The sequence below is a fragment of the Ictalurus furcatus genome, chromosome 12, assembly GCF_023375685.1.
Source record: "Ictalurus furcatus strain D&B chromosome 12, Billie_1.0, whole genome shotgun sequence".
Lineage (NCBI taxonomy): Eukaryota > Metazoa > Chordata > Actinopteri > Siluriformes > Ictaluridae > Ictalurus > Ictalurus furcatus.
In genome coordinates, this window is record NC_071266.1 from 4,710,775 (window position 1) to 4,734,876 (window position 24,102).

At 40.1% G+C, this 24,102-nt stretch overlaps 1 protein-coding gene across 4 annotated transcripts in view; it reads left to right on the top strand.

Moving 5' to 3' along the window:
- Positions 1–24,102, top strand: part of inpp4ab (inositol polyphosphate-4-phosphatase type I Ab) — an 82,759-nt gene that overhangs the window by 19,143 nt on the left and 39,514 nt on the right. For all 4 annotated transcript variants that reach the window (XM_053638932.1, XM_053638931.1, XM_053638929.1 and 1 more), the window contains exons 2-9: positions 9,898–10,091; positions 12,523–12,567; positions 13,019–13,137; positions 16,256–16,372; positions 18,209–18,288; positions 18,464–18,575; positions 19,364–19,454; positions 21,039–21,186. In XM_053638932.1, coding sequence (XP_053494907.1) covers positions 10,001–10,091; positions 12,523–12,567; positions 13,019–13,137; positions 16,256–16,372; positions 18,209–18,288; positions 18,464–18,575; positions 19,364–19,454; positions 21,039–21,186 — 803 coding nt within the window. In that variant the 5' untranslated portion in view covers positions 9,898–10,000. The remainder of the gene's footprint in view (positions 1–9,897; positions 10,092–12,522; positions 12,568–13,018; positions 13,138–16,255; positions 16,373–18,208; positions 18,289–18,463; positions 18,576–19,363; positions 19,455–21,038; positions 21,187–24,102) is intronic.

The following is a 24,102-nucleotide window of genomic DNA, read 5'->3' on the forward strand; positions in this document are numbered from 1 at the left end:
GACAACACTGAACGATTCACACGCAGTGATTGATGATTCACACCACTAACTGTTTTCCTGGTCGATGACCGTGATGACGAGTAGGTTCGGTTGAGGTGCTCGACCGTTTCTTTAGTAGCTGTGTTCCACAGTAGATACGTGAAGAACGGTCTGCATCTTCAGGAATAAAGTGGCTGCATTACGTTTTAGCTGATTTCTCAGTGCGTCAGAAGCATATGGATAACTGTCCTGTATATCTGTGTCATCAACGGAGAGTTCATCTGAAATACCTCATGCATCAGAAGTAATCAGAAGTAGAGGAGACGGGTTGGCTTTCAGGACTTTCAGTCAACAACCTTTTGGCGAGCTGAGAGATAACTAGTTTGGTGTACCCTACTCTTGTGCGAGTTGAATGATGAAAACACATTGGTGCTATAATTGCAGTTCTTATATGGACAAACCATAGTCTCGTGACTCTTAAGATAGCATCTATGGTGACTAAAAAGTGCAGCCTCAGACATGGATTGCTCAAATGTACACATTTAAATGAACTTATATTATGGCTACTTTCGCCATGGTTTCTACATAAGTGAGTTTTGAGGGTATTGAATGTCTGAAATTACCCCCACTTTTTTTGGGGGGGGGGGGGCTCATTTCCTTCAAAAATAAAACTCCTCCTCTTCAGTGGCTCTGATACCGGGAGTACATGAAGACTCTTATGTTAATTTTCACAGCCAACAACCGAACACTTACAAAGCTTACGAAGCTGAGACATTCTTATCACTATAGCTGCTCGAGTGCAGAGAACATGGTGGACTGTGTGCAGCTCACTCAGGGGAGGGGCTATGCTAATAGGGCAGAGTCAGTCACCAGTCATGGGCGGGGCCTGTTCCAACATGATGTCACATTGATGTGAAAATGAAAAATGATTCATTTTGAGTCACAGTTTATGATTTATGGGGAATATAAATAAAAAAAAAGGATTGGGTCGATCTTTACTATTATAGGGTGGTTGTGTACGCACACTGCCGATACACATTTATGTCCAAACACCATTTAAAAGTGAGTTTTGCTTAATAGGTCCCCTTTAACATTGCTACAGGCTTAACGTACAGTAGCAGCATGTACTTGCAAAATCTATTGCAATCTAGCAAATGCAATCTGTCTGGATAACTTTTTGACAGAACAGCACATCTAAACAAATTCTAGTCCTGGCACTACACAAACATCACTCTTAACCCTCCTATTATGTTGGGGGAAAAAAGACATCCGTTATGTTATGGGTCAAAATGACTTCCACAGTTTAAATACTCACAAAAACAGCAACGAACAGCTTAAAACTGTAAGCCTTTATTATGGCTCGTCCGTGACAAACCATAAGAAGAATGATTTGCATACCCTAAGTTTCTTGTAATTTCTTGAATTTTAAGTTCATGACCCTAAATGAGGAAAGTCAAAAAATTCCAAAGAGAAAAAGAGAGATTAACCAGTATTTCAGACATCTCAAATGTGGAAATGGGTCACCATAACATAATAGGACGGTTACCTATCAACACTGAGATGACACAGAGGGTCCTCTGGTTTTTAAAGACGATACTTACAGCATTAGTGCTGCAAGACCGTTCCGCCATCTTGAGAAGAGAATTCAGTATGGTCCGTTTGCGTACACCTGGATGGCGTCAGACGCAAAATTGCTCCACGGACAAAATCTGAGCTCTTGTCAATTTAAAGAGAGAATTTTGTTCAAGTCAAAACAATAAAACAATTCCCATTACTTAAAAGATGTAGTCAAAAGAAAGAGAAAGTTCCAAATACTCATCAAGGTTAAATTTTTCCCTACTCAAGACAATTCATTTCTTTGAACATTACGGTTTACAGTGAAGCTTTAATTGGCATAATTAATTGTGCAGTACGTTCGTGACCTACAGATCGCTGTCGTTTTGTGTCATCTGGTCATTAGCACAACAAAATACATTCGATTTTTACGCCTCATACTATCACCTGGTATCAAGCTTTTTTGTAAATGAGCACTCTATCGGGCCGATACCATTATCAGTATCATTGCGTCCATAGTGTGGTTTTTAGTTTTTTTTTTTTTTTTTTAAATAGTTATTGGCCTATTTGACTAGTCTATTTATACGAATAAACCTAAATATCTCATAAACAAGTCAGCCTATAAATACAGCTTGAATCTAGTGACAAAATGAATGAAAAGTTCAGGGAAAAAGCAGCCACAATAATACTGTACACATTTAAGACCTTATTCCAATATGTGAATGTGTTCATCATTAAGGGGTGTTGGGGGTTATTATTAATTTTTTTTTAAACAGTTGAAAGGTTTCCTGGCTGCAAAAGTTTGAGAACCCTTGCTATAATGAAAAAGATAAAGCCATGTCTACAATAGTCTACAATTTTGAGTAGTCCCTGACCAAATTTTATATATATATATATATATATATATATATATATATATATATATATATATATATATATATATGAGGTGAGAGTGTTGCTAGAAGCTTGAGACAGTTTTGTGCGTTCTCTTGCCAGAGGTTCACACATAGAGTAACATAATTGAGAGGACGTTCACACCATCCCTCCCAAGAGTGTTTTAGTCTACTCCAGTAGGCCTGCTGCTCAAGCCAACTCTTAGCAGATTTTTATAGTAAATTTAATGATATACACCCTTATTTCCTCATTCTCACCCTGCAGATATGATCTCCAGGTCGAGTATGTGTGTCACTTTCAGCAGGTCATATGAAAAGTGTGTCAGGCTGTCTGTGGGGGATTAGTTTAAAAAAAAGCTTCCCCAGATCCTTGTTCTAGTTCACAGAACCCCGAAAAGGTCCTATAAATGGCACTTAAAACTGTTTCTAGTTTTTCCTTATTAATCCTGAGAGTTTAGTTTCACGTATGGCCATACCATGACCGTGATCAGCCCTACGATCAGGATTCACATTCATGTACGATAACTTCATCTAGATTATACTGAAGACTGGCGAGGAGAACATTTGTGAATGAGAAACTGACACGATGTGCAGACAGTTGAGAAACATGTCGTATCGCCAGGCAAAGTGCTGATAAAATCCGAATTCTTGGGTGGTCAAAAGTAAATGACGGGTTTATAGATTTTCACTCACACCTGATTGTCGTCCCGTTGATCGAAAACACCTGACTCTAATTTCATCAAATGAACTGCTAATCCTAGAGGTTTGCATGCTTTTGGATAATTTTCCTTAATAAATAAATCACCGAGTATAATATCTTTGTCTCGTTATGTTTAATTGGGTTCTCTTTATCTACTTTCAGAACTTGTGTGAAATTATGTTTTAGGTCATATTTAAGCAGAAATATCGAAAATTCCAAAGGGTTCACAAACTTTCAGGCGCCACTGCAGCCTAAAAGAAGAGCAGTGTGTCGAATTGTGGTAACAAACAGGATGTCTCTATAATGTCTCATCAAAGTTGCATTATGACGAGACTAAAAGAGGCACAACATGGAAAAAAAAAATATATAGGTGTGTAGCTAGCTAATTAGCATGTGAGCTCTGTTCATAGACTGGAGAGTATTTGCTGTCATGACTATTTTTATGCTTTCCAGTTGACGAGATACAAACCTGCACTGCGTCGCTGCACGCCCAGTATGGTAGAACATACTAACCACCTTCATCGTCTAATCTGACATGAAGAACACACTATCGCACCGTCGGTTATAGAATCTTTATTGGAATAATCTCGTACGGTGTAATAATCGCAAAAGAGCGCTGGAATTGCAACGCGTAAAACTGGCTTAAACTGATAATGTTCCAATCACTTCACAAGACTGAACCGGAGCTCGTATTTGCGCAGTACGTTTCTCATACCCACTGACACGTTGCGAAGGAGAAAATGAAATCATTCCCAGGTAAAAACAAATAAATAAAAAAAAAAAAATGAAAGAAGTAAACAAGACAGGATGCAACGAGAAGGTCAGCACTGTAGAAGTGAGCAGGTTCGTGAGTTTCTCCGTGATTGAAGGAAGAGTGTTGGATCGTGGAGACTAACTCCCCAGATTAGAGACATTGCCCTTGACGTGGTGTGTGGGGTCGAACGATACATAGCTCGCTATTGTGCTAGCAGTACACTTGAAAGAAGTCCGGACTCAAGAGCACTCAATTGTAAATATGTTCATATCATGAATCCTCTTGTATGAGCACAAAAAACGAGTGCTGTTGTTGACCCTGACAATAAGGTGACCGTCTGCTCAGTACTTCTCGGTAGGTATCTCAGCAGTTCAGATTCTGTGCTAGTAGCTACAAGACTGAGTTTAGTTCTCCTGATTTCCAGACGTTAAATGGGGAAGATTTGTAAAACATCAAATGCACGGAAATTTCCACTTAACCCAAATGTAGTGGGTCAGGTAGAGACATGTTTGATGTCCGATATGTTTTGCACTGGAGCTACAAGGAAACTGTATTAGATGTACATGTACGTTATGTCCGTGCAGTCTGTACAGAATAGAGCGCTTTTTTTTTTTTTTTTTTTATCGTTGCATCCAAAAATGCTTGATTTTTGCTGTGTTTTTTTGCGGAAAACTACTTGAATTGGCGCGATTGCACTAAATTGTTTTGCACGGATTTTTTGCAGTGATGTTTGTTGATAAATGAGACCTTTCAGCTGTACTCCTGTTCGACACACGTGAATCCAAGGGGGTTTTGGCTGAATGCCCGTTGTGATGACATCACATGACACGTCTTGGCCCAAGCTCCTCCGAATATCGTGGCGTTTCCTTGATATTGCGTTCATTTCTGCGATCGCAAAAACGCTAAATCCTGGACGGATTGCGTCTGTGTTTTTCTATTACGTGTTAGACCGTAAAAGACCTTGTAGCTCGATTGCAATATTAAATAAACCGACACGATGGTTTAGTGCTTAGCACGTTCGCCTGACACCGCCAGGGTCGGGGGTTCGATTCCCGCTGCTGCCCTGTGTGTGCGGAGTTTGCATGTTCTCCCCGTGCTGCGGGGGTTTCCTCCGGGTGCTCCGGTTTCCTTCCCCGGTCCAAAGCATGGTAGGCTGATTGACATGTCCAATGTGTCCGTAGTGTATGAATGGGTGTGTGAGTGTGTATGTGATTGTGCCCTGTGATGGATTGGCACCCTGTCCAGTGTGTACCCGCCTTGTGCCCTATGCCTCCTGGGATAGGCTCCAGGTTCCCCGCGACCCTGTAGGATAAGCGATATAGAAAATGGATGGATGGACAGCTAGTAAAAATGAATGTTCATGAATCCCATAGTGTGAACTAGATTGTTTGAACAGCTGTTCCTTTAAACAAGACGTAGTGAACCAAACCACATTTTCATTGTACCTTCTCATATAAGTGGCTCTTTGTTTTGTTAAAAACAGATTCCTTTTTTGTAACCAGCATCCACATGTAATGACAGTACTTTCATCTGCTATCCGCTTAACTGGGGTAAAATATGTTCCTTCACGTCTGAGTAGCATCTTTATTTTCATTATACATGTGTTTAACTGCGAGGTACAAGTGCACTGTGCTAAATTGCCTTGCATTGTGTTGTATTTTACTCAGTTTTGATAAGCTTGAGTGCTTCTTTATGTTTCTGTACTGGCTCACTAGGCTGAACAGCCAATCAGAATCTCGCTCGTTCAGCACGCTCAGTCTGTGCTTTTACAGAGACGACTAGCAAAACAGCGTGGGACAGAAAACATAAAACTACAAGCTAGACCCTTTACACCGTGCCGCACTCCGTGAATGATCAAATCGATGGATTTGCTACCTCTGACTAGACGTAATGAACTTCTTGCCTTCGTCTCTCTGTGGAAAAGAAATGAATTATGTAGCTACAGAGAGACTGGAGAAACAAGCAGTGTGTAAACCGTCCTAATGCTTTTTCATTTCTCTTCCTTTTTTTTTTTCTTCTTAATTTCTCTTCTCATTTTTAATTTTATTACTGCTCTACTTTATTGTGCTTATGATATCACAGATATGATATAAAAATGCCATGCAGGAACTCCACGCACACCACACACCCATTATTAACAGAAAAAATATACATGGTATGCGCCCTTAAAGCTGCATTTGTTGTGTGTGGGTGCACAGTGTGTATTTTTGCATGACTAATTATGTGTGTGTGTGTGTGTGTGTGTGTGTGTGTGTGTTGCACTCGTTCCGTGCTCCTCTTCATGTCTGACTCAGAGGACTCTGATGCCTTTGCACAGCTAGCTATATTCATCGTCCTTTCCTTATAAAGATGGACATACTAGTCATAGCTGTACTTTATGGCTCTACTGAATACTAGGCTGTTTTGTGCAGTGTTATGTCTTAAAGTATTTTTTTTACACGATGACCTTTTAATAATAATGGCATACGCTGTCTTGTTTGAATCGGGTTTGTGAATTTCGCTTCATTCCAGACTACAGGCACAGATTTCATCTCAGCAATCTCACAGGTTCATTTTTGAAGTTGTGGGTTGAGACAGCATTGATTTCTCCATGACTCATTTAGCGAGACAAAGAGACCGTATGCCAAACACTAGTGTTTGCTTTAATTCTGATAAGGGATGTCAGGATGGACAAACGGGTATGTAAAAGCCCCAGTGTGCTTCCCAGGACCATGTTGTGGGTGCCCACAATCCTACTTTTTTACTAGGCGTGATCAAGTATGGAGCGGTAGTTAGCTAGTTAAGTGCATTAGAGCAGATTTAGTGGAACTGAGTGTGCATCACATCTCACGTCAAAGATATATAAGTCTGGATAGAGTGTGCACGGTGCTAGCAGGTGACTTATATGTTTTGCAAAAAGTGTGTATTTTTATTGGAATTTTAATATTTCATCCTCATTTGCGTTCATAAATCTATTATAAACTAGGTACACATAATAGTTACACTCAGGACCTTAAGGACAAAAATGTCCCCACTGAAACCCATTCAAACTGCCGTATGTAATCCCCGTAACATTTATGCATATAATTATGCGTTCTGTGTTATTAGGTTTTTATTTTGTTGACAAGGTTTCAAAACATTGCATTTATTTATTTATTTTTATTCTGAAATGTGTACTATTTTCTCAGGTTTAGCCGATGGAAAATACATGCTTTTTCTGTGTGGGTTTTTTTTTTCTTTTCCCTGATTCTGCTGTATTCTAGAGCGCTGCAGACCAACGGAATAAATGATGCAGCTATAATTGTGTAGGTGTGTTTGTATGGATACCAGAGTTGTGGTTTTTATGTGTGTGCTGAAAATTTTGTGTGTGTGTGTGTGAACAGTTTGGAAGAAAGAAATGATATTGTACTGGAAATCACAAATCCCACCCCATGTATATGAGTCAAAGAAGATTACTGAGCTTTGGAGATTTTTGCATTATGAAGTAAAGAAACCAGCGTTTTAAAGGGATAAAATTCTGAAACTGAATAAATGTTTGGTAATTATGATCAGAACTGATGCTGGTTAAAAAAAAAAAAAAAAATCGAAATATATTAATATATAATAATTCTATGACAGTTTTTTGACGTGGACATTTTTGTCCTTTATGGACCTGAGTGGTTGTTTTGTTGTTGTTTTTTTTTGTTTGTTTGTTTGTTTTTTTTTTAATCTGACACTGCATAAAAATATGAATGCATCAAAATTCATGCCGGTGTTAATCATTGGCATATGAACGAAAAAAAAAATTTCTGCTTAGCATTTAGTATATGGAAAATAAATAATTAATTTTTCTTTTTTTTTTTCTTTTTCCATTAAAAAACAAACCAGCATTTAAAGGGTTACCATTCTGAAAATGATTGAATGTTTGGTAATTATGATTAAAACTGACGCTGGTGAAAATAACAATAAAATCGACGTCCGTGAAACATATAATATTTTTATGACAGTTTTTGGACATAGAGGTTTTTGTCCTCTGTGGACCTATGTGTAACTTTTTTTAATTAACGCACAAGGGTTAAATGCAAAAAAAAAAATATTTCTTTGCAGCATTTTAATTGACTAATACTACTACAGAACTCTTCTAGGCTTAAATTATCGCCACTAACTACAATACAGACATTTATGAGATAATCTGCCACAGCAACTATAGGTCTTATTTGCAATTCGATCTCGCTAACTAAAAGACTTTTAATGCCTGGTATCAGTGAATCGACTCTTTTTGGGAAAGACCAAAAGCAGGGTGGAGACTTAATGACTTGACACACATCATTCATTAAAACTACCGGGTTGCCGGCTTGATGCAGCTATTTCAAGCAAGGGATATGCAACTAAATATTAATTATCATTTACTTTACTTTTAAAATATCTGTTCCTATATTTTGCTGGCCTATACATTTTTAAGTTCATCTAGTTGTAAATATTAGGAAAGCAAAGCTGAAATTCTGATCTATCGTCAACATAAGAATTGGTCTTGCCGTTCCTATACTTTCGGAGGGGACAGTATATATTGTGTATTCTGTCTACGAAACACTATGCTTCAGCCCAAAACTGCAGAAAGCGCACGCTTCGTGCTATGAGTTGGGTTTTAAAGTGAGAAAATCTTCATCTGTTAGACTAATCGTTCATTAGTGACCATCGAAGCGACAGAATTTTTGGTTGTTATGACAAATTGAAATATTACTCGTATGAAAGCATAAATTTAACATGAGACCGACGGTGTAATCATCGGAGTTTCATATTTTAGAAGAGGTCATAGCATCCTGTAGGAAATCTGCTTGTTTCAAGCTGCCTGAGATATTGATTTGTCCACCCTGACTCTTCATCCTAAGGCTAGTTCACACTGCGTGACTTTCAGCGTGGGCAGGTCGCTGTGCCGTTCAGACTACACGACTTGCTGTTTGGTAATCAGGAGTCTTGAAGTCGTTGTGATGTTCACACTACGTGATCGCTCGGAGACAGGGGGTCACACACTGTACGATCTGAGAAACCCCGAAAAGGATAAGACGAAGAAAGTGGGTTTGGGTGATAAAAGAATGGATTAGCACACGCGGGTAGCAGGGATTGTGTGCGCTACAGAGAGAGTTAGAGGTGAGTACAAAAGTTTTGCGGGTTTCCGTTCCTCACGGTGACTTCACCCCGTGCCTTGCTCTCTCATTGGCTGTAATTCGTCGCCGCAATCACTGCCACTATCGAGACTTTTCACAACACAGGATGTGGAGTTGCCCGACAGCTACAGATACTTAGCATGCCAGATATCTGTGTGGCGTCGCCGATGCCTCGGTGATGTGTCGGCGAGTAGATCACACATAACGCTCGACTGCTGATTGGCGAGCACTGATTGCTCGCCTAGTTGCCTCCGGTCGAAGGGTTTTTGTCTGCGAGCTCGGCGACTTGAAAATCGGGCTTAAAAATTCCCGCCGCCGCCCTGTGTGTGTAGAGTTTGCATGTTCTCCTTGTGCTTCGGGGGTTTCCTCTGGGTACTCCGGTTTCCTCCCCTAGTCCAAAGACATGCATTGCAGGCTGACTGGCATTTCCAGCATGTCCCCCACCTCATGCCCCGAGTTCCCTCGGATAGGCTCCTCACGACGCTGTGTAATATAAGCGTTACGGAAAATGGATGGATGGATGTCCATATATCGTACAATAAGTTGGTAGAGTAATTATCATGACAGGCCTATCCTAATGAATCAGTGTCTTCATGGTTGTCCTCTGGGTTCTCCGGTTTCCTCCCACCTCAAAAAAAAATCCCCAGTATGTGCCAGTACTCTAAATCACCCTTAAACGTATTCCTGCCTAGTGCCCAGTGTTTTGGGAATTGTCTCCAGATTCTCCACAACCCAAACCAGGATAAAGCAGATTGCATACTGAAGATGAATGAATAAACCGATTTTGTTTTTACCTTTACCACAGAAAAATGGTTCTTGTGCTGTTTTTTGTTTGTTTGTTTGTTTGTTTGTCTTAATTCTTCTGTTTAAGTATGCATTCATTTTCTTTTCCAGCTGACTGAGAAGTAAGCTGCCCCAAGCCTGCCGTAAGGACTGTATGCTTGGAGGTGCGTGCTTCTTCACCGCTACTTCTCCAGCTTAAACACACCTTGACAGGATGTCGGTGAGAGAGCGACAGCGTCCATGGTCTGTGTACAGAGCTTCCACGCTGGACATCTCCTCTGAGATGCTTGGCCTGGCACTGGCAGGTCAGACTCCTCTACAGTAATATATACTGAATATCAGCTAGAATAGTACACACTATTACGTCATACTCTCTCTGTAATGGTCAAGCTTTTGATAGTATTATATTTTGAAAGTGGTTATATTACATCGGGCTGTAAACTTACTTTTAAAAATGGCATTTTTGCGTTTCGTTATTTAAAAAAATGTCCGTCCCTTTTAGTATTTAGCGATCACGAATGAATGAGTGCTCCACAATATTCTGAGTAGCTCGTAATCTTTCGAAATGATCGCAGATCCGGGCCAAGACGTCATCACAACACGCATTCAGTCAAAGACGTCTCCAGTTCATGTGCGTCGGGCATGAGTAAAGCTAAAAAGTCTCCTTTACCAACAAACATCACTGCAGAAAAAAAGAAAAGCTGCTATTTTTAAATGTACGTAAATATTAAAGTGTGTAAAGTGAACGATTTAACTGATGAAATTATAATGTCATGTCTTCATAGGAAAAGTAACTTTTATTACTTATCTAAAAAAAAAAAAAAAAAAGCAACTATGCTATTATTCATTCTTTGTATGGTTGCCCTAAGGTTGTCTTAATCATGGCTACATAGTTTGAAAATGATTTAATCATAAGGTGAAATATTATGAAAATAAACAATATTTACCATTAACCTATTTACCGTTAGCTAGAATTTGTTTTGCTGCCTAGCCAATTTATGTAGGCTACTGGAGTCTTGGCATTAACAAAGAAAGCAAGCTAAATTAGTTACCGTAATTTTCGGACTATTGAGCGCACCTGAATATAAGCCGCGCTCTCTAACTTTAAAAAGAAAAAAAATTTTGTACGTATATAGGCCGCACTTGCCTATAAGCCGCAGGTGTCCACGTTGTAACGTGAGATATTTACACAGAAAGATGTTACACAGAAAGATTTTTTTAACTTTTAATTAAATACGTACCGTAAATGCTTTTTTCCGAACGGTGCCTGTAACACGGCTGGTTAAAAAAATAAAAAATACAGTTGCCTACCAGGAAAAGTCATTAATCGCTATCTTCATCTTCCTCCTGCGCGCTAAATCCACTAAAGTCGTCTTCTTCGGTGTCGGAATTGAACAGCCTCAGAATTACCGGTACTTCGTCACACACTTCGTGCCGCAGCTCTATTTCCTTCTTCGACAGAGAGATCGATCGCCTTTAACTTGAAAGCTGCATCACATGCATTTCTTCGTGTGTTTTCCATGATGAGGGTGTGCGCATGAAGCACAAAAGGACTGATCTGAAGAATTTAGTGTGAGTGCGTTTGATTTAATTCGAGCATTTTCATTGGTCCACTGTGACCTGTTCGGTAATTTCATCGGTCCGATGTGACGAGGCTAAATGTTTTGGCGGCACGAAGCTCGTTAGCCCGTAAAAATCCATAAAATAACCGCGTCGTTGTTTAAGCCGCAGTGTTCGAAGCGTGTGAAAAAAGTAGCGGCTTATAGTCCGGAAATTACGGTACTGATGTTGGCATATTTGCAGAACGTACGTCAGCATGCTTTCTCGAATTAGAAGGATTAGATTCATGCCTTCATAACTTCTAAGCAACTAAAGGCGTCTCTCACACTGGCTAACGTTAATGCGCAAAAGTCCACCCGTCTGCGGTTTGCTAAAGATCACGTGGACAAGCCAGAAGGCTGTTGGAAAAATGTTTTGTGGATGGATGAGATCAAAATAGAACGTTTTGGTTTAAATGAGAAGCGTTATGTTTGGAGAACGGAAAACACTACATTCCAGCATAAGAACCTTATCCCATCTGTGAAACACGGTGGTGGTAGTATCATGGTTTGGGAATCATGCACCACTTTATGATGTTAAGTTATAGTGAGAAGGCGACCACAAATGACGAACTGGCACGTTAATCGTTTTTTCTACCTTTGGATGCGAAAATGAAACGATTGGATGCAAAACCTAAATGTTTAGATGCTAAACGGAGCCCGTGCGATTTATAATATATATGTGTAGCGTATTTTTGGTGGTCGAGATGAGAGAAGGTACGTTTCAGAGTTGTATTGAGTACTTTGAAGGTCTAAATAAGACTTTCTTTTTTTATTCTTGGAAATTAAGTAAAGAGTACAAATATTCCATTTTAACAATACTCGAGTCAAGTATAATACTCTGTAATGACACAGTTTCTCAGGGGGTTTTTTTGGCCTTCAGTCTTCTTAAACTATTACATGCGCTATCACATCATTAGCGCACACATGCAACACCTAACCAGCTAAAACTACAACCTGAATGAGGAACATTTGAATGAATTTTTGCCGTTGAATACGAAATATATGAATAGCGCACACATGGTCGCCTAAAAATACTGTTTCCTTGGCAGCCTCTTCCCAATGGAACAGCAAAGATATTTTTTGAAGTGTTTATTCTAAAAGCAAAAATTCACAATCCTCTTATTCTTCCTTTTAGGGAATAGTCAAGACCCAGACGAGCCTGTGTTGGAGTTCAGCCTCGGTCAGTACATGTATCATTTTATGAAATTGTACCTTCACTTACATCACAAAAGTCACACCCGTTCAGGTATTAGCTTACCCATGAGCCATTAGTGCTGGCCTCCGTCCCTCTGGTGTGTGTTGCTCTGATATCACCCTGATGTCTTAATGGAGACCCTAGTGCACAGAAGTGTTTTTAAACCTCAATCTGTGTGAGGCTGTCCAGAAGGGAATATTGTAGGTGTGTGTGTGTGTGTATATAGGAGGTCAGTGGCAGTGCCTGGCTAAAAGCTTATGTTCTTGAAGCTTAAAGACTCTGCTCTGCTCTTTGTCTCTTCAGTCCAGTATGCAGTGAGGGGCCTTTCTTTGCAGCCATGTCTGTTTTGTATATACTGGATGCTTTATGGAAAAATCTCACCCTGTTGTGACCTTGGCTCGTGTGTGTGTGTGTGTGTGTGTGTGTGTGTGTGTAGCCTGCAGTGAGCTGACTACTCCGAGTTTGGACCGTAAACCCAACAGCTTTGTGGCTGTGAGCTGTACAACTCCACCTCAAGCCTTCTGGACCAAGCATGCACAGACGGAGATCATCGAGGTGGTTAAAGTGGTCTCAGCCAATATTGGTGTAATCCCTATATAACAGATTAGCATTTAAAGTTGTCACGTATACAGTCATAGTACACAGTTTGCGATGCAAACCATAAATCTGATAACGTGCAAATGCAGAGTGTTTCCACGTCATGCAATTTCTTATTTTAGATCTGAACATGGAGGTAAATATACACTGTATGGCCAAAAGTTGTGTGGATGCCTGACCAGCACACCTAGAGTGTAAAAAGTACCCAATTAAACAAATGAGACAAAAATATTCTACTTGGTGATTTATTTATTGAGGAAAATGATCCAAGATTACATATCCGTGAGTGGCAAAAGTATGTGAACCTTTTGTTTTCAGTGTCTGGTGCGACCCCATTGTGCACTAATAACTGCAACTAAATGTTTGCGGTAACTGTTGATCCGTCCTGCACATCGGCCTGGAGAGATTTTATCCCGTTCCTCAGTACAGAACGGCTTCAACTCTGGGATGTTGGTGGGTTTCCTCACATGAACTGCTTGCTTCAGGTCCTTCCACAACATTTCTACTGGATTAAGATCAGGACTTTGACTTGGCCATTCCAAAACATTCACTTTATTCTTCTTTAATCGTTCTTTAGTAGAACGACTTGTTTGCTTACGGTTGTTGTCATTGCTCCACTTTATCTTGAGATTCAGTTCATGGACAGATATCCTGATATTTTCCTTTACAATTTGCTGGTATAATTCATAATTCATTGTTCCATCTATGATGGCACTTGTCCCGGCCCAGATGCAGCAAAACAGGCCCAAACCATGATACTACCACCAGCATGTTTCACACATGGGATAATGTTCTTATGCGGGAATGCAGTGTTTTCCTTTCTCCAAACATAACGCTTCTCATTTAAACTAAAAACTTCTATTTTGGTCTCATCTGTCCACAAAACATTTTTCCAATGGCCTTCTGGCTTGTCCACGTGAGCTTAAGTAAAATGTAGATTGGCAGCAATGTTCTTTTTGGAGAGCAGTGGCTCTCTCCTTGCAACCCCGCCATGCACACCATTGTTATTCAGTGTTCTCCTGATGGTGGGCTCATAAACATTAACATTAGCCAATGTGAGAGAGGGCTTTAGTTTAGTGGCATAGATGTTGCTCTGGCTCCTTTATGACCTTGCAGACTCTTGGAGTGATCTTGGTTGGGTGATCACTCCTGGGAAGGGTAACAACGGTCTTAAATTTCCTCCATTTGTACACAATCTGTTTGAATGTGGACTCTTCAGAGATAGTTTTGTAACCTTTTTCAGCCTGATGCGCATCATTTTTTTTTTTTTTTTTGAGGTCTTCAGAAATCTCCTTTCTACAAGCCATGATACACTTTCACAAACATGTGCTGTGAAGATCAGACTTTAATAGATCCCAGTTCTTTAAATAAAACAGGGCGCTCACTCACACCTGATTGTCATCCCATTGATTGAAATCACCTGACTCTAAATTCATCTTCAAATGAACTGCTAATCCTAGAGGTTCACACACTTTTGCCACTCACAGGTATGTAATATTGGATCATTTTCCTCAATAAATAAATAACCTAGTATAATATTTTGGTCTCATTTGTTTAATTGGGTTCTCTTTGTCTACTTTTATGACTTGTGTGAAAATCCGCTGATGTTCTAGGTCATATTTATGCAGAAAAATAGAAAATTCATAAACTTTCAAGCACCACTGTATATGTGGGTCTTCCCTAAACTGTTGCCACAAAGTTGGAAGTCTTTGTATGCTGTAGGACTATAATTTCCCTTCACTGGAACTAAGGAACATAAACTGATCCACCCCCCCCTCCACCCCGCTCCCTGATCAAATCTTGCATTGCCTGAATTTGCATACCTAAACCTGATTGGCTCCTATATTTTATGATGCAATAACACTCTGTCATGTGTTCAACAGCAAATCAGTGCGATTTTTTCAGATTTTTCAAGGTTTATAAAAATGCATTATTTCTCATATGTTATCATTTCTGTAGTAATCCCTTAGATAGGGACTTGTGTAGTGGACGCTCCACATGAACATAATAAAAAAACGTTTGTATTCGCATATGTTATGGTGAGGTTTTCTGTAAGGGGAGATTTATTTAGCAGTTTTCAATGCCAGCACTTTGTGACAATGGAAGGTCTTCAGGGCACATTGCTTTTTTCAGCTGTTAGTGTTGGCAAATTGCTGTGTTACAGTGGTGCTCGAAAGTTTGTGAACCCTTTAGAATTTTTTTTTTTTTACAGATCTGCCTAAATATGACCTAAAACATTATCCGATTGTCTCACAAGTGACCAGTGCCAAACATGTGTTGTGAAGATCAGACACTGGTAGTGCCCTGTTCTTTAAATAAAACAGTGCGCTCACTCACACCTGATTGTCATACCATTGATTGAAAACACTCCAAACTCTAAATTCACCTTCAAATGAACTGCTAATCCTGGAGGTTCACATACATTTGCCACTCACGGGTATGTAACATCGGATCATTTTCCTCAATAACTAAATGACCAGGTATAAAATTTTGGTCTCAATTGTTTAATTGGCTTCTCTTTATCTACGTTTAGGAAAATCTGATGGCGTTTCAGGTCATATGGATGCAGAAATCTAGAAAATCCTAAAGGGTTCACAAACTTTCAAGCACCACTGTAGGTGTGCTGGCCATATAGTGTGTATTTACCTCCTTGTCCATATCTAAAATAAGAAATGGCGTGACTTGAAAACACTCTGCGTTTGCACGTTATCGGATTTCAAGCACCACTCTATAAGAGAAATAAGACACTTCGGGACATGTTTTGAAAATCGTTAACGGTAGCTTTAATAACAGTAACTCCGCTTTGTGTCTACGGAGTTGCTTATGATTCTGCTATAACAGCACGTCCCATTTTAATTTTCTAGTTTAGCTTTATTCTTTACTTGTTGTACTATGTGATATCTTTAGCAAACATTACAAAAAAAAAAAAAAATCTCCAATACAGAGGTTTTCATCAGGACGGCCGTCTGGACATACCGTAGTTGTACGAAACGTATGAATTCAGCGAGAACATGGGGTTTATAAACCAGTGCTGATACGTGGTCCAGTCTTGTTGAGTCTGCTCACTGTTTTTCAGGGCACGATGAATCCCGTCTTCTTAAGCAGTGTGGCCTTCTTCCAGGATTCCTTCGTCAATCAGCAGACGCAGATCAAACTTTCTGTGTACGACGTGAAGGACCGCTCGCAGGGCACGGTGAGAAACTCACAAACACACACAAACGTGGACATCAGGTTTTTTTTTTTTTTAAGAAGTGGGGCTTCCAACCACTTGTTTCAATCTGAAGTTCGAATTAGCACATAGCACATAACAAATGGGGAGGGGGGAGGGGGGGGGGGTCTATAAATATATGTGAGATGGAAAAGTTGGACTACTGGTCGTGCAGTAAATAGTGCAAGCTGTGATGACTGCAGTGATCTACAGTGAGGTCTTATTTCAGCATTCTTTTTAGTGCAGCATTATTTGGTACGGTTTTGGCCTAATGCCATTATAATAGGCAGAGCTGCAGAGACTACAGCCAGGCCAACACTGTTAGTAAACACTCCCGGGATGAGAAGGAATTGGCTGGCTGTCAAATATTTTAGGTATTTGCTAACTATCAGACACCTGTCAATCATCTGTTCACCAAGAGATACTCCAACACCATATCACCTTTGAATTTCCTTCACCTTGTATCCTGTTTCAGCTCAGGCTCTGTCGCTCTTCTTTTCTGTGTGTGACCTCTCTAGGCCTCTCTCGCTCTCTCTGTCGCTCTCTCTCTCTCTGTCTGTCTCTATCTCTGTCTCTCTCTCTGTCTCTCGCTCTCTCTCTCTCTCTCTCTCTGTCTCTCTCTCTCTCTCTGTGTCTGTCTCTCTCTCTCTCTGTCTGTCTCTATCTCTCTCTCTGTCTGTCTCTATCTCTCTCTCTATCTCTATCTCTGTCTCTCTCTGTCTCTCTCTCTCTCTCTCTCTGTGTCTGTCTCTCTCTGTCTGTCTCTATCTCGCTCTCTCTGTCTTTATCTCTCTCTCTGTCTGTCTCTATCTCTCTCTCTGTCTCTCCCTGTCTCGATCTCTATCTCTCTCTCTCTCTGTCTCTCTCTCTGTCTCTATCTCTATCTCTCTCTCTGTCTGTCTCTCTGTCTCTATCTCTCTCTCTCGCTCTCTCTCTCTGTCTGTCTGTCTCTCTCTGTCTGTCTCTCTCTCTCTCTCTCTGTCTATCTCTCTCTGTCTGTATGTCTCTGTCTCTCTCTCTCTCTGTCTCTCTCTCTCTGTCTGTCTGTCTCTGTCTCTCTCTCTCTCTCTGTCTGTCTGTCTCTCTCTCTCCCTCTCGCTCTCTCTCTCTCTCTGTCTGTCTCTCTGTCTCTCTCTGTCTGTCTCTCTCTCTGTCTGTCTGTCTCTGTCTCTCTCTCTCTCTGTCTGTCTGTCTCTCTCTGTCTGTCTCTCTTTGTCTGTCTGTCTCTCTGTCTCTCTCTGTCTGTCTGTCTGTCTGTCTCTCTTTCTCTATCTCTGTCTGTCTGTCTGTCTCTGTCTCTCTCTGTCTGTCTTTCTGTCTCTCTCTCTCTCTGTCTGTCTGTCTCTCGCGCTCGCTCTCTCTCTCTCTCTCTCTCTCTCTGTCTCTCTCTCTCTCTCTCTCTGTCTGTCTGTCTGTTTTTTATTCTTTGATTAGCCACTGCATAAGATAACAGTGTTTGGCATTTACCGGAATCATAAGGTGCCTAAGGCTGTGGTATGATGAAATATGATGTGTCTTTTATGATATACGAGTCCCGAGGCACCAGCACCAGTCCAACCCCACCAGCTCTGACCTTGAATTAATATTTTAGGCTTTTAAGGGTGACTCACAGCAGTGCAAGAACAACACGTTTTAGAGTACTGTTTCTCCCTACTCATAGCGAAATGCTTGTCCCTCTGGAGGAACCCTTAAAGTTAAAAACTGACTGAGAAAGGGTTCCAAAGCGAAAAACGTTTTACAATTCAAATCAGCCCTTTTCTGAGCGTGTGTCAAAAATACAACATCATGAAAATGCATCAGACACGCTCTGTTTCCCTGTAGATGTACTTATTAGGCTCAGCGATGTTCACCGTGAAAGAACTACTGCAGGACAAGAACTACACACTTCGCATGCCACTCAGGTGCGACCCTTTTTAATACAGCTCTTCTTTTCATTTTAATGAATACTTCAGAAAGATCGTCAAAGTACTAATATAGGAAACAATACATATTCTATTTCTAACCAATACCCTGTTATTTTTATGAGCAACTGCGACGAAAACGATGAGTGAATGTTGTTATTTCATTATGCCTCAGTTCAGCGGAAAATGTGCGCGTGGGGGATATCAGAGTTACCGCCTGGCAACTGGAGGAGAAGCGGGAACAGCGGGCACCACTAACCCATCTACCAGACACCATTAATGGCAGGGTGAGACACACACACACACACACACACACATCTGCTAGCATGAACCCATTCTTGTGTGTATATTAATTAGACTATTATCAATGCTTTGCCTTTGATATGAGCGAAAACACTATGTTCAACCCCCATACGCTGTACATAAACGTCAAGGAGGAGTGTTTACTGTTTAGGTGAGAATGAAACTAGTAAGAGTGAGATGGTTATGTGTCTGGGGAAAACCCTACACGCTTTCCTGAACTGAAATATGTTTCTCTTTCGCATGGACTGTATCCCGGTCACGAGGAGGTATGCTTTTAGAGGAATATAATCACCAATAGTGAAGTAAACTGAAGTGAATTATTCCTCTTACACCACAGAGCAAGTTCGTTCCACTTATCGTGTACATTATACCAGCTATAAACAGTGGTTTCCTCACCAGCTTCTTTCTTCCGTCTCTCTCGACGTTAATAAGACAAAATACGCCGCTCGTCATGTTCGCGAGAAACCACAAAGCCCCTCCATCCTGTGTCAGAAAACTTGTCTGTTAAGAACTGACACTGGGGATATACTCCCAACGTATAAAAATTGCGTACCATCATACACATATCAGTGAATGAGCGGTTACTATAGAAACCCATAAAGTAAACAATAATCTAACATGTGCTTTGAATTACAGCCAGTACGACTGTCAGAAAATCGAGATGGACAATGGATCCACACCTTCAAGCCTGTCAGAATCGCGAATTTAACACCTCCTGTGGTGTAAGCAAAACTAGCGAGCGTTTGCGTATGCTTGATTTCTTTCTCCACAGACGGTCCTCGCTGTCGATGAGAGTCTGACGGAATCGATAGGAATCCGAGCCAAATATGCCTCTTTGAGTAAAGACACACTCCTGCGATCAGGTACGGGTTTTTTTTTTTTTTTTTTTTTTTTTTTTTTTTTTAAATGAATATAAATTGTTTACAATTAAATGTTCTTCCGCGCTTGACTGGGGGGAAAAGGAATAATAACAACTCCACTATAAGGATGTGTCAAAACATGCTGTTATCCTGATGATGAGTTTATATTATAATTCTTGAGAGAGCTGACAGCTAATTGGACGTGTCTGTTATGGAAGACGTACTGTAGAGGTGTATGGTAGTGAGATTTATTTTATACCATTAACTGTGAACGGTGTCGGGTATTTATCGCTGGTGTGGCTCAAGTCTATCTGAGACTTTCAGTTGTTTGTACAATCGAAAATTGAGAGATGATTTGGACACGGGTCAGCAGTCTGAATTATGCTGAATGTTTATTAATGGCATTGATGTTTGCAGGGTTATTTTCATCATATATATATATATATATATATATATATATATATATATATATATATTTTTTTTTTTTGCCAATAATCAGTTTAAATTGCAATTAGTTTAACTGAATCACGATGCTAATTTCTCCATCCTGTCAGTCTTAGAGAGGTTATTTTGGAAAATGTTGGCAAATATTTTAAAAATCCCCCCTTTATGCACTGCATAAATAACAGACAAAACAGAGAGGTTCATATGAAAGGCTATAAAATATTGACACCTATTTTTAGTTGGGCTTTAATTTCGCAAGCATGAAAAGGTTCCTTAACTTACAGTTGAGGTCATAAGTTTACATACCCCCCTTGCAGTCTCTGCAAAATGTTCATATATATATATTTTTTTAATTAAGAGGGATCATAAAAATGACATCATGTTGTTTATTTAGTGTTGCCCTGAATAAGCTATTTCACATAGCAGATGTTTACATAAAGTCCACAAGACACAATAATAACTGAATTTACCCAAATGAATCAGTTCAAAAGTTTACATACGCTCGATTCTTAATACTGTGTCGTTACCTGGATGATCGACGACTGTGTTTATGTTTTGTGAGAGTTGTTCATGAGTCCCTTGTTTGTCCTGAGCAATTAAACTTCCCACTGTTCTTCAGAAAAAATCCTCCAGGTCCTGCACATTCTTTGGTTTTCCAGTATCTTCTGTATATTTGAGTCCGTTGCAACAGTAGCTCTATGATCTTGAGATCCATCTTTTCACACTGAGGACTCGTACACGACTATTACATAAGGTGCAAACATTCACTGATGCTCAAGAAGGCAACACGATACAATAAGAGCTGGGGGGTGTAAACTTTTGAACAGGTTGGTCGGTGTAAATTGTTATTTTGTTTTAAAAAAAAATGTAAAAAATCAGGACTAGGAGCCATACCTGATTCCACCTGTTTAATCAGATGTGCTTGGCTTTCAGTAGACTCAGGTGTGGCTTCTGCCTGGTTGGAATGAAAACCTGCACCCACACCGACCTTTTCCGGATACGATTGGACGTCCCTGTTTTAACCAACAGAATCGAGAGTTTGAGAGTGTTTAAAAGCAGACCTCCTCGCCTCATATTCTCAGTTTCAGTCTTGAAGAATTCATTCAGGAATGAATACACAAACCCTCTCATTTACCTTCTCAGTGTTTGGGGGAACCATGTCTCGTATGTACCGCTTCCCCACCACTGACGGGAATCACTTACGCATTCTGGAGCAGATGGCAGAGAGTGTGCTGTCTCTCAACGTCCCACGACAGTTTGTCAAACTACTGCTGGAAGAAGACGCTGCCAGGTACACATGCATGCATGTTCTCATGCTGATGATCATTTATACGATGAAGTAATAATATTTATTGGATATTCATGGACACTTCACCCTAATTTGCTTTACCAGACTTAAAAAATAAAGGGGTGTCCCATGGGTCCAGGATCATAGGACTAATGTACAGTAGGGTCCAAGAGTCTAAGGCCACTAGGGAAAATGCTTCTATTTCGCATTCATTTCTAATTTAATGCAACAATTTTTAATGACAGATTATACTATTGGTACACACCCTTTTTTTTTTTGCTTTAATGACAGTCTGCACTCGAGCTGGCATGGACTCCACAAGTTTGTGCAAAACCTTATGATCCATTTTTATGGAATTAAATTTGTCCCAAAAGGACTGAACGTAACGTTTCAAGAAACAAACAAATATACAACGAGAGAAGGAAAACACAAACTGGAAACAGTGAACTCCGTGGCAAAAATGTAACACGGTCTTCAAATGAAACGCATTCTTTGTTAGCCGTTTTCTAAGCTTCATTTTCTCTAATCATGGTTTATGAACGTGCTGCCAGAGATTTCATTTACACTCCGCAAGTTTAAGTTCTCCATTCTGGTTCAAATCTCACCTGTGGGCGGGGCTTAACAGTGGTTTACTCTCAGGGACTACGTTTACATGGACCGCAGTAATGGAATTATTGAGCTTACTCTGAGTAAGATAATAATGTGATTAAGGTGTGTACATGAGTCGCTTTTAGAATACTCCTGTCATGTACCCGTTTTACATGTTATAGAACATAATTAGATTAACGGCACACGTCATTACGTCACCGCGCCACGCCATCCGACGTCCCTCCAGAATTTCACGTATAGACATACAGTTGGTCTTCGTTATGGTACCGTGTATATAGTTTTGGGTGTTTTTATTTTTAATTTTTACGAACGCTTCCAGTGCGGTTAATTATTTGTCGTGCTGTACGTGCAAATAGACGACTGCTTGAAGCCGTGGGTTGCGTCCCGAACCACGTACTTACCTACTGTATAGTAGCCGAGATGCATGTATTTCACCTACTACAGGCCTATAGTAGGTAAGTGTGCGGTTTGGGACGCAGCCGTGCTCTTTTGTTTACCGTAAAACGCTTGAGCACTGCCGTGTGTGATCGTGTCCTGTCGCAAAATGCGGTGAAAACTCTCACACGACGTTCATAATGTGATTAAGGTGTGTACATGTCTGTAATACACGTCCATAATGCGACTAAAACAGGAATGCTCCACGTCTTAATTCGATTCGTGTTTACTTCGAGTATGACTTTAATCATATTAAGGTCATTAAAAATTGCTGTTTACATGCTAGTTTCTTAATCAGACTATCGTCTTAATCGGGTTAATATCGGATTATTGTTGTCCATGTAAACGCACTGACTGACTCGTGAGATTTGAATCGACAGTTCGAGTGTGCAGCTGAGGAGGAAGATGATGACGCTGATGACGTTGACTGCAATGTTCCGTGCCCTTCCTCAGCGCTCGTGGTATGAGTCTACCCAAACCTTAAATATTAATTATGAACTAATATACTGACTGAGTAAGTAATCTCCACAACAAAAAATACAAACACTATAACTATACAGAGAACCGCATCCAGAACGCGCTCCATAATTCACTCACTAACCAATGAGAGTAAGTCGCTGCTAAGCCCCGCCCACACGTGAGGTTTGTGCCAGAACGGCGAACGTAAACTTGCCGAGCGTAAAGGAAAACTTTGAAAGCGTAAACAAAAACTCTTAGCAGCACGTTCATGAACCATGATTAGCGAAACGGAAGAATGCTGTTTATTTCAAGACCAGGTTACATTTGTGCCACTGTGTTCACTCTTTTCAGTTTCAGAGTGTTTATCTTCTCTCTCATTGTATACTTTTGTTCATTTCTTGAAAAGTTACCTGAAATACTTTTGCCCCAATTTGAATACCGTACATTTTAGATCAAATCCGAGTGAGCGCGTGCTTCAATAGAAGAGATTGGACATGTGGGAAATCTGACCTCTTGTACAGAGCACTTAACATGGTCAGTGTCACAAATTTGCCTACATTTAAATACGAACCTAGAAACAGTGCAGAATCTTGAATATTAAATATTCAAGATATTGAACATGTACTCTCTTAGTTTTAAATATTACACAATTCTCAAACCTTCTGTTTATTTGCAGTTTTATATGGGGTGGGAAAAATCCCAGATTGTCCATGTGGTCTCAGACTTCTGGACCCCACTGTATATATTTATGTTTTTACAGACCATGATATATCTGAGAAAGGAAGAACGAATCCAAATAATTCTACTCATTGGGATTTGTTTATCGAGAACAAAGTGGACATAATGAGCAAGTTCTGTAAATGGAATCTTTTGTTTTGTATTCTTCTCAAATGATGCTGGATTTAAAGGACACCCTGAAGAGGGACTTGTTTCTCTGACCACTCAGTTTAAGGAAATTATTTATAAATGTGAATGGATTGCCCATTTTTATTTTTTTTTTTTTTTGTAGGTGCCATTTTTTTTTTTAAACAGAATTACTTGAAGTTGCTCACACCGTGAACTAACCTAAGAAGTTAATGTAGCATGTAGAGACTGCTGATACTTTGTATAGAATGTGTAGATCTTATTTAGTTCTGTGTCGTTTTATGTGGTTAGTGTGTTGTTTTATGTAGCACCCTGGTCCTGGAGGAACGGTGTTGTGTTTCGCTGTGTACTGTACCAGCTGTATATGGTTGAAATGACAATAAAGCCACTTGAACTTGAATTGATTTGGCTTTTGAGAATAGGTGAGTGTAGCATATGATGATACCATTCACTAAGGCCTCATTCCTTGTAATGCTTTAGCAGCAAAATGCTTCTCACGGTGTAACTGTGACCACTGTCGGAGCGGTTTCCATTCATTTTTCAGACATCTGT